The sequence below is a fragment of the Miniopterus natalensis genome, chromosome 1, assembly GCF_054644295.1.
Source record: "Miniopterus natalensis isolate mMinNat1 chromosome 1, mMinNat1.hap1, whole genome shotgun sequence".
Classification (NCBI taxonomy): Eukaryota; Metazoa; Chordata; class Mammalia; order Chiroptera; family Miniopteridae; genus Miniopterus; species Miniopterus natalensis.
This window is the reverse complement of record NC_142081.1, coordinates 78,956,291-78,974,202: the sequence shown is the minus strand read 5'-3', so window position 1 is coordinate 78,974,202 and position 17,912 is coordinate 78,956,291. Positions and strand designations below refer to the sequence as shown.

Below are 17,912 nucleotides of genomic sequence, written 5' to 3'. Positions count from 1 at the left end.
GAATACAGGCATGCGGGCTCTGGAGATAGAGCTCAAAAGGCATCCATCTGAATTCCTGTGCTGAGTCATTCCCCTTTATGGCAGAGGAATTACCATCCTAGCAGATATAGCCTGGGGAGTGAAGCAGTTGCCCCACCCTGTTGGAAAACCTCTCCCCCACCTTGTGGAGTTTATGCCTTGTTCTGGTCTGCAGCCTGAGGCTCATTAAGAGACTGTAAGTAACAATCAGCCTCTGGGTGCTTTGAGTCTTTGCCTGATCTGCTTCTGGGCCCAGGGCTTGGAAACGCAGACCTTGGTGCACATCTTGGCTCTTTCCAAAATGCACCCAGCCTCAGCAAACAGAGAGACAAACTTTGGGTTGCAGAAAGCTTCAAACAGGGTTCTCAAGGTCAGTCACAAACAGTGCCTGACATTGACCTGCACCAGAGACCATCCAAAACACTGGGAATCCTAGCAAATCTACCTAATACATAAAAACAACCCAAACAGGCAGCCAGAATGGGGAGACAAAAAAACAAGCCCCAAATGACAAAACAAGAGAAGTCTCCAGAAGAAATAAATCAAATGGAGATAAGCAATTTGTCAGATACAGAGTTCAGAATACTGATCATAAGGATGTTCATCAGCATGAGAAAAGATATGGAAACTATGAAGGAAATTAAGAATGACAGAGTAGAAATTAAAAAACATTGGAAGGAATGAGCAGCAGGTCAGGGGAAGCTGAGGAACAGATTAGCGAATTAGAAGACAGGGTAGCAAAAATCACTCAATCAGAGATGCAAAAAGAAAAACCATTATAATACACGAGAACAGCTTAAGGGAGCTGTGGGACAACATGAAATGTAATAATGTTCGCATCATCGGAGTTCCAGAAGGTCTAGAAAGTAAGCAAGGATCAGAGAACCTGCTTCAAAAAATAAGGGCAGAAAACTTCCCTAACCTGGTGAAGGAAAAAGTCACACAAGTTCAGGAGGCCCAGAGAGTCCTAAGCAAGAAGAACACAAAAAGACCCACACCCAGACACATCATAATTAAAATGCCAAAAATTCAAGACAGAGACTCTTAAAGGCAGCAAGAGAAAAACATTCTCTTACCTGCAGTGGAACTCGCGTAAGGCTGTCAGCTGATTATTCATCAGAAGCTTTACAGGCCAGAAGGGAATGCCATGAAGTATTCAAGGCAACGAAAAGGAAGGATCTGAAACCAAGACTACTCTATTCCAGCAAGGCTGTCAATCAAAATAGATGGTGAAATAGTTTCCTAGACTAAAAAGGGCTAAAGCTAAAGGAGTTTATCACCACCAAACCAGCATTGCAGAAAATGCTAAAGGGACTGCTGTAATAAGTAGAAATAGAGAGTGAAACATAGGCATAAAGAATTAAAATGGCATCTAGCCAGTATGGCTCAGTGGTTGAACATTGACCTATGATCCAGGAGATAGTGGTTCGATTTCCAGTCAGGGCTCATGCCCAGGTTGTGGGCTCAATCCCTAGCAAGGGGGTGCAGCAGGCAGCCGATCAATGACTCTCTGGTCATTGATGTTTCTCTCTCTCTCTTCTTCTCCCTTTCCCTCTCTGGATTCAATAAAGATATATTTAAATATATATATAAAATACAGAATTAAAATGGCAATAGATAACTACCTTTCAATGATAACCTTTAATGTAAGTGGGTTAAATGTTTCAACCAAAAGACATAGGGTAGCTGAATGAATAAGATAACAAGACCCAAGTATGTGCTGTCTACAAGAGAGCCACTTCAGAACAGAAGACACACAGTCTGGAAAAAAAACAACTTCTGGGGGACTTTAAGGGAGACATTGACAGCAATACAGTCATAGTAAGAGACTTTAACACTCCACTGACTTTACTGAATAGATAGTCCAGACAAAAAATCAACAAGGAGACAGTGACTCTAAATGACAAACTAGATCAGATGGGTTTAATTGATATTTACAGAACATTTCACCCCAAAGCTGTAGAATATACATTCTTCTCAAGTGCACATGGGTCATTCTCAAAGATAGACCACATGTTAGGATGCAAAACAAGTCTCTACAAGCTCAAGAAGATTGAAATCATATCAAGCATCTTTTCTGACATTTATATTGTGGAATATTATGCAGCTCTAAAACAGATAGATCCCCTGCTCTTTGAGACAGCATGGTGAGACCTAGAGAGTATATTATGCTAAGCAAAATAAATGAAAGACAGATACCACATGATCTTACTCATGTATGGAATCTAATGAACTAAATAAACTGATGAACAAAATAGATCTAGAGACATAGAAGCATAGAACAGACACGAATCTCAGAGGAAAGGCAGAGGTGGGTGGGGAGAGATTAACCTAAGCCCTATGTGCATGTATACATAACCCATGGTCACTGACAATAGTAGGGTGAAGGCCTGGAGGTGGGGGGGGGGTGCAGGTTGGAGGGGATCAATGCGTGGGGGAAGGACATCTGTAATACTTTCAAGAATAAAGATAAAGCATAAAAAGATAAAAAATAAATAAAATTTGTAGTTTTTTTTTATAGTCTCCTAATTTTTTCCTTTTCATTTTCCTTTCTTTGTTAGCGTTTTATAGAGTTGTTTTTAAATAAGTGAAATCCTCTTACCATATTTTTTTCATATTTTTTTGTGTTCCTTTCCCTAACACATAAATTTTGTGTATTGATCAAAATATTTTACAAGAATCTTTATTTGCTAACTAGCTTATTACAGATACTTATCAACAAAACCACTTAGCCTAATTTTGATGCAGTAGTTTTTATTAGCATATATGTAGTTTCCAGGCTTTGTTAATTTGCTATATGGAAGGAAATTGAGATAGACTATTTTGTACCCTAAATTATGTTGCAAAATCTTGCATTGATTGTCTGCTTTTGTTTTGTTTGATTTTTTTATTTTGCTTTGTTATTGTTCTCATTTGTTTCTCTCCCTTAGTACATTAGTTATGTTTGAAACATGAATTTTAGGAAATTTAAAGATAATTATATCAGCCTATTTCATTCTAACTCCATAGTTCTTTGTTACTTTAAACTACTCTGTTTCAAAAATAGAATACTTTTCCTGTTTGTCTTAGTTGTGGTGTTTTTATTTTGATAGCCTAACAGCATGTTTAGTGTGTGATGACTATTATTCTTATGTTGTTATAGGCAGATAATAGATAAATTCCTTATGTTCTTTCACTATTTTTCTTATAAATGTATTACCAGAAGGTCAAAAACATAGAGGTCACTAGATCAAGGCTCTATGGGGTTCAGATCCCTGACTCTGCTTCTCACTAGCTAAATTATTTAACTCTGTGCCTGTTTTCTCATCTATAAAGCAGATTTCTGTAACACACTTAGAAGAATGTCTAGCATATAGGAAACATTCAGTTTGTGTTATTCTTTTCTCTTTTTCCCCTAGTTTTGTGAAAAGTCACACAGGTAGTGTGACAGAAAGGAGTGGAATCTGGGTATTTTAAATCTAGTCAGGATGAAGTAATGCTATTTTTCCTGTCAGTAGGTTATGCAGCCTTTTTAAGGTAAAAATTTCTAAGCTACAAAATGAATATAATAAAATTATAATAATTTATTTTATTAATAAAACACACTGAGTACATATGTGCTCAGCTCTGTGCTAGGTTTTGGCAATACTAAAATAGGCACAGTTTCTAGTTTATTTATTTATTTTAATCCTCACCTGAAGATATTTTTTCCATTGCTTTTCAGAGAGCATGGAAGAGAGAGAGGGAGGAGGGGGAAGGGGGGGAGAGGGAGAGAGATCAGTGTGAGAGAGATACATTGATTGGTTGCACACATCTCGACTGGGATGGGGATCGAGTCTGCAGTCAAGGTATGTGCCCTTGGCGGCAATGGAACCAGGACCCTCCAGTCCGCGGGCCAGTGCTTTAACTGAGCAAAACCAGCTAGGGCAGTTTCTATTTTAAAGATGCTATAGACTAGTCCTAGGAAAAAAGATGAGAACACTTGAAATATTGTTGTTTCTATAAGAGAGAAATGTAGGGAATCCAAGAGAATAGAGAATAGAGTACATCTATCCCTTCCTTTGGCAGAGAGTAGAGCAAAACAGTAGACAATAATTAATAACAATACAAGAACGAACTTTCACATACAACTGTAAGCCTACTTTTTCCCACCCTTGTTTGTTTAGTTTTGTGTGCCCTGGACTACACTGACAGTTCTTTTAGAGCACTGTTACCTGTATTTGATCTTTGTAATCCTTAAAGTGCTTATTTATAAAGCCTGTTGTTAGGTACTTATTTATTGAATACATGTATTTTAGATATGATTTTACACATGGAAATACTGATTTTAAACTGAGGGAGAAGTTAGAGGCATATCTGTGAATTGAAAATAGAACTTTTTTTGGTTTGGTTAATGATTTTGAACAAGTCTCTCTGAGACATTGTTTTCTTTTAGGAAACAGATTATGATGACTAGATCAGTTTATAAAATTAAAGCTAAAATCTTTAAAAACTAAAGCTGTGAGGACAAGGATATAGATAAATACATGTCTCAAATATTTTAATAGAATACAATTTTAGAAGCAGTTCTTTGACTTTTTTTGTCACTATCATATCTGCTGAACGTAATTTAACATATGTGTAAATAGTAATCACTAAAACAGTTTTCATTTATTTTTCAGAGAATGCAGAGTCTATCGATCTTAAACAGTTTTTTGACCAGCATTTTTCACATATCTATTATGTGTTCTTTGAGAATTTTGTGACTATTGAAGCTAGTCTTAAACAGAAAGGTAAGATGTTTAAAATTGATTCTGGTTTATGTTGATGTTTCAAATAATTGTCATATACTTTCGCTTAAAAATAGACTCTTGAACATTGGCATTTTAGTATTATTTCACTATTTTTTTTTGGCAGACAGCTTTTAATACCCCTTGCACAACTATGGTAACGTGCAAGGTTAGTAGTACTATTCTTTTTACTTTGAGAAGGCTTAGGAGTTTTGCTTTTTTCCTGGTATTATTTACTTGTTTCCTCACCTTCTTTTCTCTGCCCTAGAGGCATGTATCAGGTTTTAGCATTTTCATATTTTCATTTTCAGAGTTCATTTAAACTTTTCTACAATATATTATGATTTGTTTTTAGACATAAATATATAGAATCTAAATTTAATTGTTGAAAAAGAGTAGAGAGAGATGCTGTTACACTGTGTTCACATTGAAAGAATATATTTTAAACATTTTATTAAAAAGTCACTGAGAAAAAACTTTAGTGCAATAAATATTTTAGGCTATGTAAGTGGTTGTTAACACTGAAGATAAAATTATGTTTAAAATATTTTTCTGTAAAAATGTTTTAGGTCACAAGTCTCAAAGGGAGGAATTGGATGCTATACTTTTTATTTTTGAGGTAAGAACTGCTAGTCTAACTTACTTTTTTCCAAAAATAGTTCCTGGAACATTCAAAGGAATATATTGAATTATAAAATATGTAATAAAACACTGTGAATCTGCCGTGCTTTTTAAAAATTGATTCATGTTTTTTAACTTGAAAATATACCTGACTTAATTATTTTTTGAGGTACATGTATTATTTTTTAGATATAGGTAAATTTGATCTTAGAAAAGTGCTACTGTATATAATGTGTTTGCAAACAATGAAAAATTTAATTTGAGGGAGGTTTACACAAATGGAGATTTTTTTAAAAATACATTTTTATTGATATTAGAGGGAGAGGGAGAGAGAGTGAGCAAAACATCAATCAGCTGCCTCCTACATGCCCCCCTATCGGGGTATTGAGTCCACAACCCAAGTATGTGCCCTGACCAGGAACTGAACCAGCAGTTCTTTCGTGTACAGGACAGTGCTCAACCAACTGAACCACACCTGCCAGGGCTTTTATTAAATTCCAAAATATTCTTAACTGAGAGGATAACTTTATGGAACTGTTATATACCTGAGGAATTTATAGTTTCTGCTTTAACTGCTTTTCACTGTAAACTTGTATAAAATAGTTTTAAATATTTTATAAATTGTATTGTTGTTCTACATTACTTTGTATTGGTGGGACAAGTCTTTATTGCTAAGTAGACAAAAGGAAACAACAACAATTGATACTTTGCTAAAATTTGTGTTTTATTTTTACCACATCAGTAAAAATTAGGGTACCCCCATGTGCCTGCTTTTAAAACAACTCCTTGTTCTTCATTCTGTCTTTGAAATCATACAATGATAGGAGTTTTCTGATCTTTATCCAGAATTTAGAGATCTGGAGAAAGACAGGATATTAGACCTTGTGACTTGAAAGGACTAGTAAAGAATTTGGAAATCACTCTGTAAAGATTGAGCTGTTCTGTGTGCAGTGAATTAAAGATAATTCATTATTTTGTATTTTGATATAGTTTAGAAGAATTTGAGCAATCTGATTGATATCTCTCTTAGCTGTTGATTTATATTGATTTAGTCACAGCTAGAAAAAGAAAGTTGGTTTTTTTTTTTCCAGAGTTCCAGATGGAAGTAACTGTGGTGTTGGTACTTGTCCTGCATTTAATTTCATTAGTCATTAACCCTGAGGAATTTGCTCATATTTACCTCCTCAAGTGTTTGCATGAATTGTTTACAAGGCAAATATTAAAACAGATGTTTTGGAAAAGAATAAACATAGCCACAGAGAAAGCAAGATGATAATTGCTAGAAAGTGTTCCTTCAGACATTCCTGCTTTATATTCAGGAAACAATATAACGGAATGGTTGATATGTTAATAGAAGCTCTTTCAGGGTATTCTTTCTATTAAAAAATAAGATTTATTTTTCTAGATGAAATATACAGGGTGTCCCAAAAATTGAATATACATTCTAACAGCTGATAGCTCAGTTTTAAAAATGAAATGTATTTTAATAAACATTGCTTTTATAATTATTTGAAGTGTGTGTGTACATTTTTTGGGGACACTCTATATACTGATTAGTTGTTATTTGAACAGTAATGTTTGTCTTTAATGGATCACTAAATTTTATTAGGGAAAAAAGATATCAGATACAGGGTTTTTGTCTTTTGGGGAAAAAATAACTTGTGTGCTGATATTTTCTACTTATAATGGAGACAATAAATATCATACCTTTAGAGACTAATGATGATTTTTTTTTTAAATGAAGAAATCATTAAGTGATCTCTTCTTTCTGGAATAAAAAGCTTCATTACGTCATATTGATAATATAGTATAAGATTTCTATTTTCTGTGCAGTTAAGAGTACACACAATTTTATTCATTTTTATATTAACCACATAAAAGCATGTAGACATGTTTATTTACATTTTATAAGGGGTTAAATTATAATTTCATAGTCATAATTTAGGAATACTTTTGAGTAGTCACAAACTCGTCTTTTCAGCTTTCTATAATTTTATCTCTTTCCACACCAAAATAAATATAATTATACAATTGTTGACAACTATGGGAGAAATATGAAAAGGGCAAAGGTAAAGAAGTTTATATATCTCATGCAAGACCAGCACTGATATGTGAAGAACTTTGTAATTTCTTCATCATCCTGTTGTATGAGATGGACTAAAGAAGGCCATATTAGAGAAGCATAAAATATGCATACTGTCCTTTGAGCAGAATAGTATAAAAGCACAAATTTTAGAAATATGCATATCAAGGTTGGAATCTCTGTTCTTTTATTTTCTAACTCAAGCATATTACTTAACCCATTTTCTCATTTGTCAAATGAGATTAATAAACTCTCTTCTTAGGATGGTTGCAGGGATTAATAAGATACCATTATATAAAGTGTCTAGTTTAATATTTAGCCTTTATGAACATCCATTTAATGGTGTTTCTAAATAACAATAGTAAGAGCAGCAATAACATCAGATACAGATGTCATTCAGTAAGTGAAATACTAAGAGCTTAGTTTAGCAGCATAGTACACAAAGCAGCTGTGGATCTAGAATAATCCACACATATGCAATAGGCAGAATTTTGAAAATATTATATGTAAAAAGTGTTTATTTCCAGTTAATAGAAACCTGTATATACTAGGTTAACTATATAGGTCTCCTGAATTAAAAAATTTTTTTCTCCATCCTATAGTTATCATAACATAACATATAAGTGCCTTTGGGTTCACTTGAATTAACCCAGTACAAATATTTCATTGGATTTTTGTGAAATAAAAATATTTCCTCATGATTTATCAAAACAGGAGAATTACTTGAAAGAAAATGTCACAAATCTTAATAGCTGAAAGAATTTAAAACATCAGTAATATCCACCATGCAGAAATTCTAAAAATAGTAAATAAGCATTTTGAAATATATTAGAGTTAGAATTTAATTACTGTGGAGAAATATACCTACTTTCCACATCATTGTAAAAGTTAAATTTCATTAATTTACTGTTTTAAGCCTTTGTTAGTTTAGTTTGTTGTTTTGAGGGGTTTTCAACTGTTTGATTATATGTCAGTGTGGAAATTGTGGCAGTATTTTCAGCTTAGCTCAAAGACTAACTTGTTATTTGTAATATAATCTTTTACATAAGAAAGTCTTAAAGCTTTAGTGTAAGCTCTTTAATTGCACAGAATATTGATTCATTCCTTGCTTTTCATTTTTTTGTTGTTGTTTTATTTGTATTGATTTTTAGAAAATTTTACAACTTCTTCCAGAAAGAATTCATCAGCGATGGCAGTTTCATAGTATTGGTAAGTAATTTAAATGTGTATTTCACATTGAAATAAATAATAATATAAGAAAATGCTCTTCAGTAGGTTGGTCATTATTTGAAATGAATTCATAGTTTATGCTTTAGTAAAAACAAAATAATACAGGACTGGACTTACTGGGAATATAAGATAAAAACATAGATGAAGGATTTCCTGTCAAAATGGTACATTAAACTTCTTTGTTTCACTTGTTTTTGTACTCTGAATACATTGGCAATGATGGTAATATTATAAAACCAAAAAAATAAATGCAAGCTCAGCATCAAAATAAATATCTTTGTGAATCAGGAGTAGAAAAGTAATACAAAGTGCCAAGTAAAGCACAAACAATGGGCTCCAGGTTTGAAAGCAAGCAGTGTCAGCTGGTAGTTTGTCCCACACAAAAAGGGGGAGAACTAGAGTTAAGCTTACTGCTTGAAGGGTCAAAATAGAGCTTTTCAGATTATGAAACAAAGCTGAAAAGAAAAAGCAGGGCTGGGGGGAGGGGACCCTGCTGTGGAGACCAAGCAGGCAGGAGGTGACAGACTTTCTGTTACCAGGTACTAAACCAAGATGCTTGCTGACCTTGAGTTTGGTTCTGTAACAATTGCAGTATCACCACAGTGCTCTCAAGGTGTCATAATAAGACATTTCCCCCCTTTATCTTCTAAAGGACTTTGCAGGTAGGCAATTGCTGGCTTTGGTTCACTGCCTCAATGATGTCAGGACGGACTGCTAGCGATTCTCATGACCCTTCTCTCATGGGGAATATATGGACAGCCACCAGATCTACATTGTTCAAGTAGAATGTTATAACCCTTAAGTTCATTTGTAAAAAATTGTGTTTGTTTCTCTTAAAAATAAGTCATAGATTTATTTAAGTCCTACATTTCTTAATCAGTTATAGCAAATGAAACCTCTGAGACTTTGAAATTGTAGGCCATCCCAATCAGCAATTCCAGGAAAAAAGAACTCTGGACATACAGAAGGGGTATTGATACAGGGGCTAAAAGTCCAAAATAGTAAAGCCTTACAATAAACTTTTTAGAAAAAAGTTTGAGACTAAAAATGATTTACCCATAATTTATAAAGAATTCTTACAACTCAATAATAAGACAGGTCAAATTTTTAAAATAGGCAAAATACTTGAATAGGCATTACACTGAAGAAGACATTCAATTGCTAATAAGGTGCTCAATAGAGTAGTGAAATCCTCTTTGGTATTTCATAATCATAAAAATATCCTTAAAGGTTGTTTGTGAAGCAACTTTTTGAGACATCTGAACTTCAGAAGTTTACTGTCTCTCCTGAGGAACGTAGCCTTAGATCCCCATAGGACCTTTAGGCTGTCTAGTTATCATGATTAATAATATTCCAATAAATGTCTAACTGGAGAATAAACATATGTGGTTATTTTTCTTTGTCACTCAGAAGAATCCAAAAACTCTTGTTTCTTTTTTGTCTTATATATAAAGGAAAATATATCAGGTACTCTAGTTGATTTTCATTCCGTTGAAAATACTTTCTAATACCCCTTTTGGTTTCTTTCACCCATATGGCTTACTTAAGAGTGCTTTTCCTTTTTAACTTTTCAAATATTTGATGTTACTACAGATGTTTTTCTCTGTGATTTCTAACGTCTTTGTGGTTAAAGAATACACTTTATATAATACTGATGCTTTAAAATTTTTTGAGATATTTTGTGGCTCAGAATATGTAGTCTCTCCTGGAGAATGTTGCATTGTGTTTGAGAATGTGTATTCTGTAGTCATTTAAAATGTTACATCAGTGTATGGCAGTGGTATGATTATTGAAGACTAAGAAAGGACTTGAGTAAATGGAATCTTATGCAGTATTCATGGATGATGGCCTGGATAGTGTAAAGATAGCAATTCTCATTCAGAATTCCTGTAGAGATTTTTAAATGTAGTCTGAGAAGTTTATCCTAAAATTTATGTGGAAAATTAAAGTCAAAGCAACTTAGAATAGCAAATAGGAGAAGGATGGTGTTGTTGGATATTTCTGTATCCAATAACAAGATGTATTATAAAGTTCTAATTAAGACACTATCATTGGTGTAGGGATGGACAAGTAGACAAATGGTAAAGGACATTGAGTCCCACCAAAGACCTAGGCTTATATATGGAAACTTGAAATATGATTGCCATAGCATTTCATTTCATTATAAACCCTGAAAGAATTAGTACTGTAATTGGTTATCCATCTGGAGGGAAAAAAATTCCATTGCCATACACAGAAATAAATTTTAGGACCTAAATTTGAAAAGAACACTTTAATACTTGTTTTTTAAATCTTTATTGTTGAGAGTATTACAAATGTCTCTTCTTTTCCCCCCAATCTGTTCCATGTTCCTATACCACTGGTTCTATTTTATTCGTCAGTTTATTTTGTTCATTGGATTCCACATATAAGTGAGATCATGTGATGTCTTTCTCTGGTTGGCTTATTTCATTTAACACAGTAATCTCCAGGTCCATACATGCTGTAGCAAAGGGTAATAGATCTTTTTTGCACCTGCATAATATTCCATGGTGTAAATGTGCCACAGCTTTTTTATCCACTCATCTACTGATGGGCACTTGGGCTGTTTCCAGATCTTAGCTATTATAAACAACACTGCTATGAACATAGGGGTGCATATATTCTGTCTGGTTGGTGTTTCAGGATTCTTAGGTTATATCCCTAGAAGTGGGATCACTGGGTCAAATGGCAGTTCCATTTTTAATTTTTTGAAGAGACTTTTCGGTTTATCTTTATAACTTTAAGGTGGGTGGTGTTTAATTAGACACAGTAAGTACATGTAAAAAGAAAAATATGTTGGCCCTAGCCAGTTTTTGCTCAGTGGTTAGAGCATCAGCCCAAAGACTGAAGTGTCCCGAGTTCAATTCCGGTCAAGGGCACATACCTCGGTTGCAGGCTTTATCCCTGGCCAGGTCAGCGTGCATGGGGGAAGCAACCAATTGATGTATCTCTTGCACATCGATGTTTCTCTCTCTCTCTCCCCCTCCCTTCCTGCACTCTCTCTGAAAAGCAATGGGAAAAATATCCTTGGGTGAGAATTAAAAAATAAACAAAAAAACTATGTTGAACTGACTATATTGAGATGTAAAACTTTTGTACATCAGAAGGTACCACTCCCTCAGTCAAAAACATGGCTGAGTTATTTGGGAGAATATATTTCCAATTCCTAGAATTGATATAGAATTAGTAGTCAATATGTGTAAGGAGCTCTCGTGTTAAACAAAACAAAATAACCCAACTGAAAAATATGCAAAGGATGTTTCAGGCCATTTGCAGAAAGTTGAATGGCCAAATGAAAAGATGCTCAATGTCACTAGGAGACATCCAATGAAAATATTAAGATATTTAACACTCATCAGACTGGTGGTAATAGAACATTTGCCAGTTTTTTGTGTTGCCAAGAATGTGTTACCACGGCACTCTCAGACACTGCTAGTAGGACTGCTAATTTTCACAACTACTTTGGGAAGAATTTTTCAGTATTTAGTAAAGTTGAAAGTGAGTAGTTTTGTTTCTATTTATATATCCTGGAGAAACTCAGGCATACAGGAATCAAGAACAAGAACATTTACTATAATATTCTTGGGAATGGCAAAATTTTTAAAGCCAAAATGTCTTAACATTAAGAAGATGAATGGTATATTCATACAATGGAATAGAATAATATAGCAGTTAAAATGAATTAACTAGAGCTACATACATCAATATAAATTTCAGAAGGTAATGTTGGATGTGAAAAGCAACTTACAGAATGACTTGTTTTGTATGATACCATATATATAAAATTTTGTTTTGTTTTTACTATTAATTAAACCTCGAACTTACTCAGATTTGATTAGTTTTCCACTTATGTTCTTCTTTTATGTTCTTTTTCTGTTCCAGGATCCAATACATGATACCACACTGCATTAGTAGATTTTTATGAGAGCTGATGACTGGGGTTTACATAGTATTGCTTTAAGAATTTGCTCAAACATAAGGAAGGGAATTGCAGATAAATCAACACAGTTTGTTGAAACATTGAACATTATTTTTGTATGACAAATGAAACTCAAACCAAATAAAGTCACAGGCTTGATCATTTATATAATAATGTTACTAGAAAGAATAAAAAATGCAGGATTAGAACAAATAGCTATGGAATAAATTCTTGTTACTGGTATAAGTTTTTAAACAGATAAAACAATTCTATATATTTTATGGATTTATAAATAGTGATAATATGAAATATTTTTGGAAATAATTAATACCAAAATCTGGATAATGGTTCCTCTTGGAAAATGATTCAGGATGGGTTCACAGGAGTCTTCAATAACGTTAGGTAAAGCATTATAGATAATGTGAATAAGTTAAAGTTTGAAATTATAAGAAATATGGGACTGTGTTTACATTTGTTCAGACAAATGGTGGCCCTCTGGATGTTTGTTAATGTTATTTCAGTATTTTGTTGTAGTTTTGAAACTGTGTAATTTAAAAGAAAAAATAAGGTTTTGAATATTTTGAAAAAACTTACTCAAGGGAAATATTTGTTAGAAAATATTAGAGTTGTAGGTGCTTATGCGCTTAACTAAATGGTAATTTTCTGTAGTGGTTTTTTATTTGAATTAGTAATAGAGAAATATTTCATTATATTCTCAGTCTAAATAAGAGATATACATAGACTGTTGTTTTAAATACAATTTTGGGGTTTGGAGTTTGTTTCAATAGACTACATCATGTTTAATTGCAATAATCCATGTGTTGAAAAGGTGACTTTTTATATACCCTTCTGGTCTTAAGATTATGACCAGAAGGATAGCAAGGTCACCAAGAATAATTTGGAGGTTGCCAAGGACTTGTTTTAAAGTGTTTTCAAGTCTGACCGAGAACTCTGACATTTAGGATAAAACAAGATGTGAATATTTAAAATATTTTTTTTCTTTTTAGGATTGATTTTAAAGAAACTACTTCACACAGGAAACTCCTTGAAGGTATATTATTATATTTGTTTTCTATGACTTTTTAAAAATGAAGTAAAGCATATATTTATTTTCCTACATCAACTTTTTCCTAAAGAATTTTGAATTGTCTTTAGTTCACTTAATTGAACTGAATTCACTTAAAATATAGCAACATATACTCAGTATGGAGATACATACTAGGTTCACCAGGCTATTGAAAAACTATTATAAAAAAAAAAGAAAGAAAAACTATGGTACTTTTACCACTACATTGACTCATCCACCAGAAATACTTTACTCTGTGGTCTCCAGAAGACAAAAGATAGTCAGTCATGCAGCAGATTATTCTTAATTTTTCACAGCTATTCTTAGTTGTAGAGGAAAGTAGGGGATATATATACAAAATTTTTTTTCTTTTTCATTGTCATTGTTCTCTGGTGAGAAGCTACCCAGTCCAAAGCATCTTGCTGTAAGTTAGATAAAAGTCATATTATAGGTACTTTTGGCATCAGGGCGTGGGTATAGCAGTACAAAGAAATAAAACTTCATATATCTTTTTTTTTAAATTTTTTTTTTTAAATATATCTTTATTGATTTCAGAGAGAGGAAGGGAAAGGGAGAGAGAGAGATAGAAACATCAGTGATGAGAGAGTCATTGATCGAGCCCACAACCCGGGCATGTGCCCTGACCAGGAATCGAACCCCAATCGCCTGGATCCTAGGTATATGCTCAACCATTGCGCCACACCTGGCCGGGCAATGAAGGTTTAATGGATGTCATTGGTATACTGTCCACCATCCCTTCCTTTCTCCTTTTACCTCTTTTCTTCCTTCCTCTCTTTTGCAAAGTAAAAGTATCATTTTATGATCCTTTTCTAGAGGATTTTGCCCTTAAAAAAAAGAAAGTATTTCCATGAAAAATAAAAATACTGTTTTTCTTTTTATTTTAGATCAGGCGGGAAGGTGTTCGTCTTTTCTTATTATGGTTGCAAGCCCTTCAGAATAACTGTAGCAAAGAACAGCTCTGGATGTTTTCATGCTTAATCCCTGGATTTTCAGCGCCACAATCTGAATATGGACCGAGAACTTTAGATAATCTCATTAATCCTCCACTCAACCTTCAAGAAAGTAAGATTCATGATATCTTAAACATTAGAATTAAAAATTTTTCTGTGTAGTTTGATAATATATATTTTAAAAATGTCTATACATATATTAACTGAGTAATTACAAGACCATATTTTAAAACATAGGCTTCGTTATTCAGGTATGATGTGGCCAGTAACAGATCAGAAGACAGTTGCCATTAAAAAAGTATTTTGTTTTTCAAAGTTCCCAAGAGGAGAGGGCATGCCACACCAGGGTGGGTGGCCATACTGGGAAGCACCAGGGTCAGTCAGGTGGGTTAGGGGAGGGGGAGGGGAAAGTGAGGAGCATGGGCAAGAGCTCTTATTGTGGTTGCTGCAGGCAAGAATGTTCCACGCAGGGTAAACAGGCCTGGAATTGGCTAGTTTAGATAATTTCAGCAGGCTCTGGGGTATAAGGGCTCTCCCTAGTTGTCTGGTACTTGGACCTAGGGTGATTAGGTCAGAGGAATAGTGGCCCTGAGTGTGAGCCCAGTAGAGGAAGTGGTAGAGGTGTGAACTCATGGTTGGTTGTTTTGCATATAAAAGGCACACTTGTCAGGCCTATCTTTACTCTCTCTGAGAATTAGGTAGTTGTGGAAGGGACATTCTGTCAAAGCATCAGAAATACATAATTAATACAGGCTGTTTACATTTATCTCTGATTTCTGATTCTCACATATCATCTTGTATCCTTGAGTTAATTCGGATGTGCATTAAAGCACAAGTGTGTTTCACTTTGTGCAAAGAAAATTGTTAAAAATAATCCATTTCTGTCCATTTCTGTGAGCTTGATTACTTAGCTGATAGTTACTGAGAAATAGGTTTAGAGATCTGCCTGTGCTAAACCAGGTACTAATTGTGCTGTTTATGAAACATTGGAGAGAGTTCAGCTAGTTGTGGGTTGATTTTTCTTGAATTTGCATTTGTTATAATGAATGTTTTTGAACACCTGAGAAGTAAAAATATATAAAAGTTTCTTATAAGTGCACTTTTGCAATCAAGGAACTAAGATGTTAACTTTCCTTTCTTTTTGAGAGGGAAATAGTATTTCATGCTTTGAATAAAGGGGCTACCTTACATAGTAAGCATGGTCTAGATGCTCTTAATGTGAATTTAAAAATATTGTGAGAAGTTCTTTCCCAAGTGAGATGTTATTTACTCTTAATTCCTCCATATCTGCCTGTCCAGTCCTGTGCCACATTCCCTCAACCAGGGGTTCATGAAACAGCTGATTATTAAAGCTTATGATTGTTGTGATGGACTATCAGAATGACCTCAGATTTATTTCAGGGTTCAATCATTAGAGTGTTTTCAAGCAGTATTGCATATATGTTTTGCAGTTAAATTTTGTTTGGGTTATATTATTGCATTGTTATATTTGTTTTGTAATTATTCTCAACTTTTCTTTTGTCTTTGGATAGCTCAAGTTACTATAGAGGAAATTACTCCTCTTGTTCCCCCACAATCAGGAGATAAAGGACAAGAAGATCTCACAAGCTATTTTCTTGAAGCACTTTTAAAATATATAGTAATTCAGGTACATGTTATCTTCATTGATATCACCCCCTTTACTATCCTGTGTGGGTAATCCCCCCCTCTTTTACCATTATTTTGACATAGTAGATATTTGCTTATTATCCTAAAGAAGGAATGACAAATTTTTACCTTTGAAAATATGTTAGTATGGCTTTTCTGAAATAAAAATTATTGGAGACATTATGAACCTCTTAGAAAGGAAGTTAGAAGGAGAAATTTTTAAAGTAGACTCTTTATGTATATACCTTCTTATGTGAGTCAACTTGGGGTTTACTTTCTAATTTATAATTAGCAGCTGTGGTACTTTAAATGAAAATCAAATATCTTTGATTAAGGATCAGTCTGCCAAGAGGCAGCAACTAGAGAGGTGAACTGAGGATGGGGTAGGGGTGGGGAAATGTAATTTACTCTTAAACCTATTTGTATTTTTAAAATTTTCAGGTGCATGTATTTTGTAAAGTAACATATTCATCTATAGACATGAAATGAGCATGTCCTGACAGATGGAAACAGTGTTATACACATTTCTTGTAACTGTTCCAAACACAAAAATTCTCTGTGACTCAGAAACAAATGTTATGAGGACCCTGAATGAGTTTGCAGGGTTTGAATCCTGTTTCTACATCTTGCCATAGTGTGACCTTTGGCAGATTACTTCTTTGTGTTTAAAACAGAGATAAAAATCATACCTATCCCATTTTGGTGTTTGAGGCTTAAATAATTAGTGCAAAGAACTTAAAATAAAAAGTACACGACAGTGAATGTTTTATAGTGGGTAGTTTTTACCATCATTAGTATTATGTTTTTCTTTAAAAAATACTTTTGTACTTCATATAGATTTTTAAAATTGCTTTACTGGTTTATTGAGATATAATTAACATACAATAAACTGCAATTTTTGAAATATATGATCTAATTAATTTTATTTCATGTATACACCCATGAAACCATCACCACAATCGAGATAATGAGCCTGCCTATCACAATTAAAAGTTCTCAGATCCCTTTGTAATCCATCCTCTTCCACTACATCCCCAAGCAGCCATTGATCTGATTTTTGTCTCTATAGTTTGTATTTTTCCGTATTTCTTATAAATGGAATTATATGGTACATGTTTTCTTTTGGTCTGGCTTTTTTTAGCATAATTATTTTGAACAGTATTCATATTGTTGTATGTGTCAGTAGTTTGGTCCATTTTATTACTGAGTAGCTTTCCATTTTAGTGATATACCATAATTTGTTATCCATTCACCTATTGATGGTAATGTGAGTTGTTGCCAGTTTTTGGCTATTACAAATAAAACTACTGTGAATATTGGTAAACAAGTTTTTGTGTGGACATAAACTTTCCTTTTCCTTGAGCAAATACCTAGTAGTGGAATGGCTGGGTTGAAAAGTAGGTATGTATTGACTTTTTTTTTTTAATATATCTTTATTGATTTCAGAGAGAGGAAGGGAGGAGAGAGAGAGAGAGACAGAAACATCAATGATGAGAGGGTCGTCATTGATCGGCTGCCTCCTGCATCCCCCAACTGGGGATCAAACCCACTACCTGGGCATGTGCCCTTGATGGAATTCTCACTTAGT

General features: G+C 33.8%; 1 protein-coding gene across 5 annotated transcripts in view; it reads left to right on the top strand.

The window, feature by feature from the left end:
- The window catches only part of RALGAPA1 (Ral GTPase activating protein catalytic subunit alpha 1), a 243,060-nt gene that overhangs the window by 36,455 nt on the left and 188,693 nt on the right, over window positions 1-17,912 (top strand). For all 5 annotated transcript variants that reach the window (XM_087823517.1, XM_087823523.1, XM_016198437.2 and 2 more), the window contains exons 2-7: window positions 4,659-4,769; window positions 5,336-5,385; window positions 8,622-8,679; window positions 13,648-13,691; window positions 14,612-14,789; window positions 16,210-16,325. In XM_087823517.1, coding sequence (XP_087679643.1) covers window positions 4,659-4,769; window positions 5,336-5,385; window positions 8,622-8,679; window positions 13,648-13,691; window positions 14,612-14,789; window positions 16,210-16,325 — 557 coding nt within the window. The remainder of the gene's footprint in view (window positions 1-4,658; window positions 4,770-5,335; window positions 5,386-8,621; window positions 8,680-13,647; window positions 13,692-14,611; window positions 14,790-16,209; window positions 16,326-17,912) is intronic.